The sequence below is a fragment of the Tympanuchus pallidicinctus genome, unplaced genomic scaffold (assembly GCF_026119805.1).
Source record: "Tympanuchus pallidicinctus isolate F22 unplaced genomic scaffold, pur_lepc_1.0 scaffold6, whole genome shotgun sequence".
NCBI classification, from domain to species: Eukaryota; Metazoa; Chordata; class Aves; order Galliformes; family Phasianidae; genus Tympanuchus; species Tympanuchus pallidicinctus.
In genome coordinates, this window is record NW_026294780.1 from 6767844 (window position 1) to 6779155 (window position 11312).

The window sequence follows — 11312 nt, forward strand, 5'->3', positions numbered from 1 at the left end:
ACGCGGGGCGGGCCGCGCAGACTCGCGGAGCGCCTCTGCCGCGCGGCCTCCGTTACGGCCCGCCCTCTCGTCGAGGTCGCGCCATGGGGCCCGGCCGCCTCTCGCGGGCGCCGCTGCTGCTGCTGCGCTGCCGCCGGGCGCTGAGCGCGGCCCGCCGCCCCCTGAAACCGCCGTACAGCCGCTCGCTCGGCTCTGCCGCCGCCGCCCTCCGCCTGTGCGCTCCTCAACGGCCGCCGGACGGGCGGGCGGGCGGCAGGGGGTGGTGGAAGGGAGGAGCGGGTGCCAGCGGAGATGATGATAATGATAATGACGACGATGAAGATGAGGAAGAGGAGGAGGACGAAGAAGATGACGCAGAGCTGGAGGAGCTGCTCGGCCCCCCGCCGCTCGGGCCGCAGCTCGGAGCGCACCGCGTGGCTGTGGTGCAGCCGGCGGTGAGGTGGGGCCCGAAGAAGCCGCTGCTCACCACGGGTGGGTGGGAGCGACGGGTGGGCAGAAGGCGGCGTTTGCTGCCTTCCCGATGCTCCTGTGGGGTTGGGGCAGGCGGGAAGGGCTTGTAGCCATTGGGGCTGCGCTCTGTCAGCAGGGCAGAGCAGGGAACGAGCGGCCTTAGGCAAGTTATCGGGGTAGTGAAGGAGCGGTTTTGTGCGCTTAGGAACACGAGTCGCACGGAGATGTGCTGGGTGCCCCGTCCCTGGAGATGCCCAAAGTCAGGCTGGACGGGGCTCTGCACAACCTGGTGTAGCTGCAGTCCCTATCCCTAGTGGCCCTGTTCGTTGCAGGGGATTTGGACTTAGCTGTGCTTAAAGGGTTCCTTCCAACTCAAGCAATTCTACGATTCTGTGGCACATTCACCAGTAAACATCTTGTCAGGGCCTTGAAGTCTGTTATGGAGGAGCCTAAGTTCTATTTAGTTTCATCAGTGCAACAGATTACAACAAATTATCCTTTTACAGAATAAAATTTGTAACTTTTACAGGATTTACATAACTGTTTCCACTTTAGAACTGGGGAAAAAAAAAAAAAAAAACCTACATGTCACTCAGAAAGTAGAGCCTCCTATTTATTTCCACGGAAACTACAACATATACAAAGAGCAAATTATTTGATAGAGCAATTCCTCAGCCACCAAACACTAGTTTTCAGCACAGCCATCACCATTAGCTAAGCATTTTTGCCTGTATTGAACAGGAACCTGCATGCTGCGAGCAAAAAAATCTGCACCAGTGAAGGAGATGGATGCGCATGGCCATCTGGAATGTGGCTTATCTTTCACATCTCTCATGCCACTGCTGAAATGCACCACCTGCTGCATCACTGTGCTCATGTCCACTGCTTGCTCTCCATAAATGCTCTGCATGCATTGATGACTGTCAGTGGGTGCCATTTTTTTCAGCATGGAGGAATTCAGTGACACACATTTGTTTCATCTGCACTTCCATGTTAGACACCACTGTGTCAGGTTGTCCCTCTGCTGCCATCTGTCATACAGCAACCATATGTAATGGAACGGTGGTGTGAAGGTCCAACTTCAACTGCCATACCATTAACATCTGCTTCTGACGTCATGGGCCAACTTCATTAAATAGAAAGCATTACTTTTGGAGTGGCCTTCATATAAAGGCACCTTTCGGTCCAGTTGTACAGAATAATAGCAGCTGAATCTACTGCTCTTGATAGACCCTTGTAGCCCATGTTATTTTGTACAGGGCTTTGCACCGGGGATATTTAAAATGAACAAGCACATCAGAAATCAGTGTAGATATTTACATGAACAAGTGCCAGTGGAGTTAGCGTTGGGTATCTTAGTTGTTACCCTCAGAATGTTTGGTGTGATGCTATGTTGCAGTTCTAGGAGGAAACATTGTTGCTAACACACCAGCAATTGTGGTTTAACCCTGCAGGTGGCTGAGCACCACGCTGCCTCTCACTCAATCCCCCCCTTCCAAGTGAGATGGGGAAGAGAATCTGGAAAGAACAAAAGTAGAATTCATGGGTTGAGATAAAACTATTTACTAAGCCAGAAGAAAGGATAACAGATATGATCAGGTATATACGTATTTATACATCCATAAATGTATGTATATACGAATGTATATAATAAGTGCTGCACAAGCAGTTGCTCACCACCCCCTGACCAATGCCCAGCTAGCCCACCAAAAAGCAGAACAGAGAGAGATGAACTTTTCCCCCCTTCAAAACTCCTTCCACATGATGTCATATGGTATGGAATATCCCTTTGGTCAGTTTAAGTCAGCTGTCCTAGTTTTTTTCTCCCCCAGCTCCTTAAGCCCTTTGCTGAGAGTGGCCTTTGCTGTATACAACACTGCTTTGCAGCACCTACAAACATCAGTGTTGTCAACATTGTTTTTCTTCTAGAATCAAAATTACAGCATCATACCAAACCCTCTGAAGAAAACAATTCCATCCCAGCTGAAACTAAGACAGCAAAGTATGCAGTATTAATAATTCTTTACATATTGCTACAAAACAGCAAGGAATTAATCACATATTTTTGTGCTCGTCTGAAGTAAGTTTATTTTAAACCCAATTACTCATCTTAGTTTTTAAGACTAAAGCACACTGTTTAGGCAAAAGGCTTTCTTGATTATAAAATCCAAAATTCTTCAAAATCAAGAACCATAAAAACAATTTACAGTGGTAGCAAGATGCTTTTGTGTAGTAAAATTGCATCAAACTATGAGTTTAAACAGCTCCTTATGCTGCTGTTTGAAATAATTAAATTAGTAGAATTTAGGTGTTGACTACAATCTTTCCCTGTTCCTGCACGTCTTGTAGTTACTGGAAATTTAAGCAACTGATAGGTTTCAATCTTTTTTTTTTTTTCCTTTTTCTGTGTGTGTGTTTCTAAAGCTGAATTACAGATTGCTGAAGCCGTTGCTCTTGTAGATACCCTTCAGAACTGGACAATTTTAGATAAAATAATTATTCCTACCAAAAATCCTGACAAGAAGTTCATTTTTGGCAAAGGAAACTTTGAGGCTTTGACAGGTAAGAACTGAGATTTTTCAGCACTGCATCTTTGTCAGAGGAAACCTTCTATAGCTGAACTATTTGAGGATAGGTATAAACACTGAGGAAGAGTAGAGGAGTTTTGTAATCCATCCAATAGCTTTGCTAACAAATCAAAGTGGTGTTTTTAAGAGGTAACAAAAGCAATACCGAATAGAATTGACTCATACTTATTTGAAAATATGTCTGGCAACTTAATCTCTATGTTGAAGTGATTGGCATAAGTGAGAAGGGCAGCTGTTTTTGACATAGTGTGAAATCAGTGCAAGTACGACTGTTCTGTGGTCAAGGAGTATGATGTCATTTGGTGTTTTACGAGCTCTGTGCTCAGTGCAAAGTGGTTTTATATTCTGTATACTTCAAAAAGAGAATCAACATTTAACTCTGCATTTTGTTTTGGCAATCCATCTTCTAGAAAAGATTAAAAAATTACCCCACGTGACAGCTGTCTTCTTGAATGTGGAAAGAATATCTTCAGTAACAAAGGTAATTAAATACAGTATCAAATCATATTGTTTGCACAGTGTTATTTGGAAGATGCTGGTGATACCAGTAGGGTCAATTCTGGCTCTGAGCTTGCAAATGATGCTAAATGAAGCCAGCTGGACTGAATTTTGTCAAAAGCAAGCTTAATTCCTGTTATGTTTCTCCAGATGATTTAAGGGTATTTCATGCAGCCATCATGCATGAAACTTTCCTGCAGCCTAATGGCCATTTAGACTTTGCTCCAACTTCTGCCACGGGCTCCATGTAAAACATTGGAAAAGTTACTTGCGTCTTTTATACAAAATGGGGGTGAAAACACTGCTCTTGTGAAGAAATGTCAAGGTTTTGGATTAGATGCATGCACTGGTTTCTGTACCTCTGTAGATGTTGGATCTCTTTTCTGTAGTGCTATGGTTGCTGTATTGTATGTGAGCTGTAAATTGAATGTGAGCTATAAATTGAAAGCGACCCTGTATTTCAATTTTTTATATATTTGAACTTTAATTCCTGGTGATTCTTAAAAAGAAAATGTATTGTAAATGGATAGATTGCTTGGGGGGAGAAGCATGCTTAGCTGTTCAGCTTTTTTTCACTTTTTTTAAACGCTGTGGTAGTAAAATAACTGGCAGATGAACCCTAATGCTCTTTAAAATACTTAGGCAAAGTAAAATAAATACTTACTAGCTTTTTTTGCATGTACAGTGTCATCCAGGGTGTAAAATAATACAAACACTGTAAGCAAACATTAATCCTTTGCAGATAATTTTGAATACATTCCCTGGATTGTAAAATGAGTACAGATAGATACCTTTAAGAGACAGTGATCTTGAGCACTTCAATTTACTGATGAAACAGAAGTTGAAAATGTTTCACAAAGGTTACCATCTACTTTTTATTCCATAATTACGACTTTGTCTTTTTAGTATAAGATTTACTAAAAATCTGTTCTCAAATCTAGATCTAAGTGCAATTTGACGGGGTATTGATTCAAGAAAGTATATGAGAATCAAACACTCAAGTCATTCTGGATCAAACACTTACAGATCATTCTGGATTTTAGAGATGGTGATGGGAAACTGCTGCATACTTTAAGTACTTTAACTCTCTTTTTCTGAATTTGGGCAGTTTGTGGTGAGGGGTTGAGTACTTCAGGGAAGGCTGATCATGCAATAATTGTCCTGGCTTCCTCCCTGTCTATATATATATATATATATATGTATGTATGTATGTATGTATATATGTTTGTGTTTTTTTTTAATATCAGTAACTGTTCTGCTTTTTCTTTGTTATCCATATCTTTTGCCATATGAGCTTTTAGTAATTATTTTTGTAAGGGCTTAAGCACTGAGATTTTTCATTATTTAATGCTGTGAGATGTCCTGTAAGACCTGTTTTCAGAATCTATTCAAGGCAATAAAAGGATTCTTGTTGAATTAATTGGGCCTACGTGTAAAGTTCTACCTTCTAAACTCATCTTTCTTTCTACCCTATCAAAATTTTGGTTTGGGGTGCTTATAATCATTATCCATCCATTTAAAGAGAATCCTCTGAGTCCGGCTAACCGTAATCCTGTGTACTAAATGATTTACTGATATTCTGTTATTGGGCAGAAAACGTCTAGTTTGTTTTGTTTTACATGGCTAAAGAAAGAACTGGAAGATGCCTGGGGTGTGAAAGTCTTTGACAGATATACAGTTGTGCTTCATATTTTTCGTTGTAATGCAAGAACTAAGGAAGCAAAACTCCAGATTGCATTGGCTGAAATTCCACTCCTCAGGTACCTCAAGTTGTCCAAAGTACATACTGATATTTCTGTATTTTGTGACAATGTTTTTACACTAACAGTATAGTACTGTACTGTGAAGAAAAATGATGCTGTTTTGGTTGTTGCATCCTATTCTCAATCGTTGCCAGGAGCATATGCTCTGGAACAGGTTGCCCAAGGAGGCTGTGGATGCCCCATCCCTGGAGGCATTCAAGGCCAGGCTGGATGTGGCTCTGGGCAACTTGTTCTGGTAGTTGGAGACCTTGCCCATAGCAGGGGGTTGAAACTAGATAATCCTTGTGGTCCTTTTCAACCCAGGCCATTCTATGATTCTATGAACATTGAAATATTTGCTTTAATGTAATTGCCTCAAACTTGTACAGTACTGAAAGACAAAACCAGAGTGTTGAGTAAATAATGTTACAAAATATATTTCTGCTTGAAAGTTCCTGGTTCTTTCTAATGTGGAAAATGGATTGCAAGATTCTATACGAATTAGGATAGATGTATTTCCTATATAAAATGAATAGTTATAATGAGGAAAGCTATAAACAAGAAATATTAAAGTCACTGATTTTTATTTACGAATTAGAAACATCTGTATATGGAAGCTGGTGTGAGTTGCATGGATGTATCAGTCATCTTGCATCGTTTTTCAAACCACAGCTGGGGAGCCAGAAATAATGGATTTTTTCACTAGGCAGTTTTTCCCCATGAGCAGTCTTTATTTACACCTATTTCTTCTAGTGTTGTCATCTGTACTGTTAGAATGTTTATAGTGCTACGTATTTGCTAGCCATTTTTAAGATAGCTTTATTAAAGTGGTCCGCTTGTAATTAATTATTACTGCACTGCCAGGTCAAATCTAAAAACTGAGGTGTCTCATCTAGATCAGCAGAGAGGTGGATCAAGATACATCATGGGCTCAGGTAAAGTGGAAATATTTTCATGAATTGGAGGATTCTTTTTTCTCCACAATTAACGTAATTAATTACATCTTGTTTTACTGGGGGAGGCTGGGAGGAAAGGCAGTTTGTGTTCTGCATCTTACTTAAGTGAACGTACAAAAGATTTGTGAGGAAAGTAACCTTAATTGTGACCATAATAAAGCTTTATTATGGTCAATAAAGCTCAATAAGTGGCCGTGGGCAAATTATTTGTTACCACAGGAGAACATCATAAGCGTACATGGTTATTCTAAAGTTCTTAGTGTATGTTTTAATAAATATTTATCACTCTGATTCTATGTTTGGCAAGAGTACATAGTTTTAGTTGCTTATTTATAACGTCATATCCTCTAGGGGCAACTCACTCCCTTTCCAGATGTCCAACTGTTATTTACTGTTCTGTTTTAGACTGTTCTGCCAGTTACTCTTACGTATTTTTCAGGTGAAACTTTCATGGAGACACAGAATCGTCTCTTGAGAGAAAAAGAACTTAAAATTAGGAATGCCTTGGAGAAGCTAAGAAGAAAAAGATCTTTGCTCAGAACTCAGCGCAGAAAACGCGAGTTTCCAGTTATCTCAGTAATGGGCTATACTAATTGTGGTAAGCAAAAGCAAAATTGTAGCACAAAAGCTTGCCTTGTCTAATTTTTAATAAGAATGTCTACCCAGAATCTGATTTTAGTACAAGTAGGCTTTGTATTTTAAGTAAGTTTTAGATTGTGTAATGAGTGTATGTCAATTAGGTTATAATTAGGAAAGCAGATAATATTTGTTACAGTAAGATGTTTCTGCGGACATGTTCTGGAGAAATTCCTAATTCCTATTGTGTGAAAGGATTTTACATTTAGTGTTGAAGACTATTGCTAGTGTCCTGTTGTTGGGCTCCTCACTGCAAGAAAGACATTGAGGACCTGGAGCATGTTCAGAGAAGAGCAAGAAAGCTGTGAGGGGTCTGGAGCACAGGTCTTATGGGCAGCGGCTGAGGGAGCTGGGATTGTTCAGTCTGAAGAAGAGGAGGCTCAGGAGAGACCTTATTGCTCTCTATAATTACATGAAGGGAGATTGTGGTGAGGTGGGAGTTGGCCTCTTATCCTATTAACTAAGAGGAGATAGAAGGAATGGCCTTAAGTTGAGCCAGGGGAGATTCAGGTCGGATGAGAGGAAAAGCTTCTTCTCCAAAAGTGTGGTCAGGCGCTGGAATGGGCTACCCAAGGAGGTGATGGAATCACTGTCCAAGGTGTTCAAGAAACATTTAGATATTGTACTGAGGGACATGGCTTAGTGGGGAAATATTGGAGGTAGGTGGCCAGTTGGACTGGATGCTCTTGGAGGTCTTTTCCAACCTTAGTGATTCTGATTCTATGACTCTGTTATGGTAGAGAACAGTACAGGTCACTAGGTAAATTCAGGAGAGGTGGGCAGCTAATCTGAGAAATTTAAGAGACACTGTAGCTTTTAATTGATTAATGTGTAGTATTTAAAGAAATACTTTTAAGATAATGTAAGTAAAGTCAAATCTTTTTTTTTGTAGGTTTTTTTTTGTTTTTTTGTTTTTTTTTTCTAATAGTTTACAACTCATACGCAAGGCATAAATTGACATTGGACTAGACACTTTTTCAGTTTATATTATTTTAAAACTACTTCATTTTATTATTCAACATCTTTATTGAAAAGACACTTACCTTGCACTAATTTTATAATCTGTTACACTGACACTTTTAAGCTACTTTTAAAAATGAAGATTCAACAAAACATCTGTGGTAGAACTTTGCACACATAATGGAAGTACTTTTAGCTAAAGTGTTCCATATGTATTCTAGATAATGACTGGAAATTCTGTGAAATATTCATGAAAAGTTAAGTCCAGTTCTAGTCTTTTGTTCATGACAGAACACCTACTAAAAGCATAAAGCTAATTAAAACATATATTATTAGTGCTTCTGGTGGTTATTGGATTTAACAAGGAAATATTAAATTGTTTAATTTCAGAACAGAAGTACAGAGGAGTTCTGAAGTGTTGTCACTGGCATGATTCTTTAGATAGTCTTAGAGGTAAGATGTAGGTAGATCAGTGCAGATCTGTTCAGTCTGTGATCATCTCATGATTTCACAGCAGAACCCTCAGATGTGTTCTTAAATCCAGCTCCAAGTTTTAAAAAGTTAAGATTATCTTGGATTTCATGACACAATATAGATAACAAGTCATAGGTTAGACTTGACTTAAACTGGCGAACTAGATACAAAAGGATATGTTACACCATAAAACTCACCTGAATCTTGCAAATTAAAATTTTACTTGAAGTCATTAAAATTTTCTCTTTTTATTTTGGTTTTATTTTAATTAGGGAAAACTACATTGATCAAAGCCTTGACAGGGGAAGCAGGAATTCAACCCCGAAATCAGCTGTTTGCTACTCTGGATATTACTGCTCATGCCGGCTATCTGCCCTCACATATGGCAGTCATATATGTTGACACTATTGGTTTTCTGACTGATCTTCCACATAATCTGGTCGAGTCCTTTTCAGCTACATTAGAAGAAGTTGCTTACTCAGTAAGTAGTTGACTACAAATATTAAAAATTTAATCAGTTTTCTTTTAGGTAATCTTTGCCCCGTCAGAAAGGGGGAACTTAACTGGCATGCTGTTCTTTGTATCTGATGTCCTTAATAACATGCTTTTACTTTTGGCAAGTCCTGAAGTGGTCAGGCCATTGGACTAGGTTTTATTTGTATGTCTCTTCCAACTGAACTATTCTACTCTCTGAGGACTCTGAGGACAGAGATATAAACAAAGCTTGTATCCTCAAAAATAAAGAAATTCAGTGGTAATTGGATGCCCAGCCGAGTACTTCTGGGGATTGGAGTGTGTAATAACAGGAATTTCAAAAGCTAACTGCAGCTGTCACTTTTGTTTTTTCATGTGTTAGGTGAAAAGCAATAAATTTACGTTTCATTATTGTTTTCTAAAGTTTGAGACAGTGTCTGGAGCAAAAATGCTGAAATATTTTGAATGCAAATATTGAGTTTTCTTGGTTTTTATCGTGGTTTGCCTTAAATTTGTGACATTTCTAATCGTTTATATAAATTTCTATTTATATAGACATTTCTAAACTTTTATATAAAACTTCCTAAGTGAATCACCAGTATCTCAAGAGCTATGAATAAGGAAAGTATTGATTTAATAGCATTCTGATAGTTCATTTTATAGTGTTAACCTGACAGAATATTTTCTAGTGGATAGAAAAGTAGCTTGTATAAAACAAAAGCAGAAATAGTATGAAATCTCTACAACACAGTAACTGAAATGTTCCATTAAGTAACTTCTGTATATTGATGCTTGCTAGGATCTGATAGTTCATGTGAGGGATATTACTCATCCTGAAACCATCCTCCAGAAAGCAAGCGTTTTATCAGTTCTGAAGAATCTTAATCTTCCAAGCCATTTGCTGGAATCAATGGTAGAAGTTCATAACAAAGTGGATTTGATAGAAAGGTAAGCAAGAGATGTCACATGTACTTAAACATTTCTTATGTTCTGGATGCTTCTCAATTCTAGAAGAGAATACACACTTCTGAATACATGTTTTTCCATCTTTACATATACAAGTTTTTCAGTCTCTACAGATGTAGCCATGGTCTTAAAACTTAATTTGTTATCCTTAAATTTCAAAAGAAATCATTTGTGTCATACAAGAAGCAGTCTCTGTAGATATGTGTGACGTAACACAGCTAAATTGTCTGTGCTTGGAATATTTTCACAGTCTAATCTTGACTTAAAAACTTGTGGATAATTATTACTTTTCAGCTATGAACCCACTGAAGAAAATGCTGTAGCTGTTTCTGCTCTACATGGGCATGGTTTAGAAGAGCTGAAAGAAGAAATAGAAAAAAAAATTCTGAAAGCAACGGGAAAGAAGATTCTGACAATTACAGTCAACTTACAGGGACCTCAGCTAAGGTAAACAATTTTGAGTTTTAAGGACTTGAGACTTAAGAAGGACAGATATGAAACTCAGTCTTGCAGGTCTTAAATTTGCCAAAACATACCACACTGATTTTAAGTTTCTTTAAGAACTGTTATGATAATTGTTTGATAGCTTATTGAAAGTAGCCACGGTAGATACTGTGTTTATACAGTAAGGTAACTTTTTGAAAGACCATTCCACCTGGTCCTGGAGCCAGATTTCTGGGGAAAAAATCCAAACCAGAGATCTGAAACATTTATGTAAATACTGTATTTTATTTCCAAACAGCAAGTAGCAAATGAAAAGTGAGGAACTTCATCTTTTATGGCGTTGAATTACTTAGATTGGAACACGTAGACCAAAAACAAAGATCACATTTTGTGCACTACAGGATACCTTTAAGATGCTAATACACACTCATTTTTACAGTTGGCTCTATAAAGAATCAACGGTTCAGGACGTAGACGTCATGCCTGATGATGGTACAGCCAGGGTGAAGGTGATCATCAGCAACTCTGCTTTTGGCAGATACAGAAACCTCTTTCCTAGCAGTAAGATTTTTGTAGCATGAAATCCTTCTGTCAAAAAAGACACTGATCTCTTTAAGAAGACTGGAATTAAGCTAGTGGCCTGGATGCTGGAGAGTTTATTTCTTAACCAGTTGATGCTTTCGACGCATTGTAGAAATGGACGGTGATTCAGAAAACTTTTGTTTGAAAACAACAGCTTTGAGCTTCATTCTGGCAGCAAGAGCAAGGATAGCAGTAATTTTTATGTTGGAATAGTTATTGACTCTGAACCTCAAACATGGGAATCACAGGATGGCATCTAAGTTAACCTTCAGGAAAATACTACATCACATAAAGACTTTAATCCCATTTTTCAGAATAAAATATTTGTTACAGACAAGGTGTCCCTTGGTCATCAAAAAATGAAAGTTACTGAAGAAAACACTGTTGCCTGTATATAAATAATAGAGATATTTCCACTTATTCTGCTTGAATATTTACTTAAATAAATGCCATTTATTACTGCAGTGAAGCAGAAACAACACTGATGTATATATTTAAGCAAGTAATAAAGTGAAAAGTGAGCTGTGAACATCTTCATCCAC

At 38.7% G+C, this 11312-nt stretch overlaps 1 protein-coding gene across 1 annotated transcript; it reads left to right on the forward strand.

The window, feature by feature from the left end:
* The first annotated feature begins 68 nt into the window (after positions 1-68).
* GTPBP6 (GTP binding protein 6 (putative)) lies at positions 69-11249 on the forward strand. The gene is made up of 10 exons (XM_052664834.1): positions 69-471; positions 2875-3012; positions 3449-3519; positions 5166-5296; positions 6143-6213; positions 6674-6832; positions 8577-8785; positions 9578-9726; positions 10039-10191; positions 10628-11249. The coding sequence occupies exons 1-10, from the start codon at positions 84-86 to the stop codon at positions 10767-10769; spliced, it is 1611 nt and encodes a 536-aa protein (XP_052520794.1). The 5' UTR covers positions 69-83; the 3' UTR covers positions 10770-11249.
* Positions 11250-11312: the final 63 nt, after the last annotated feature.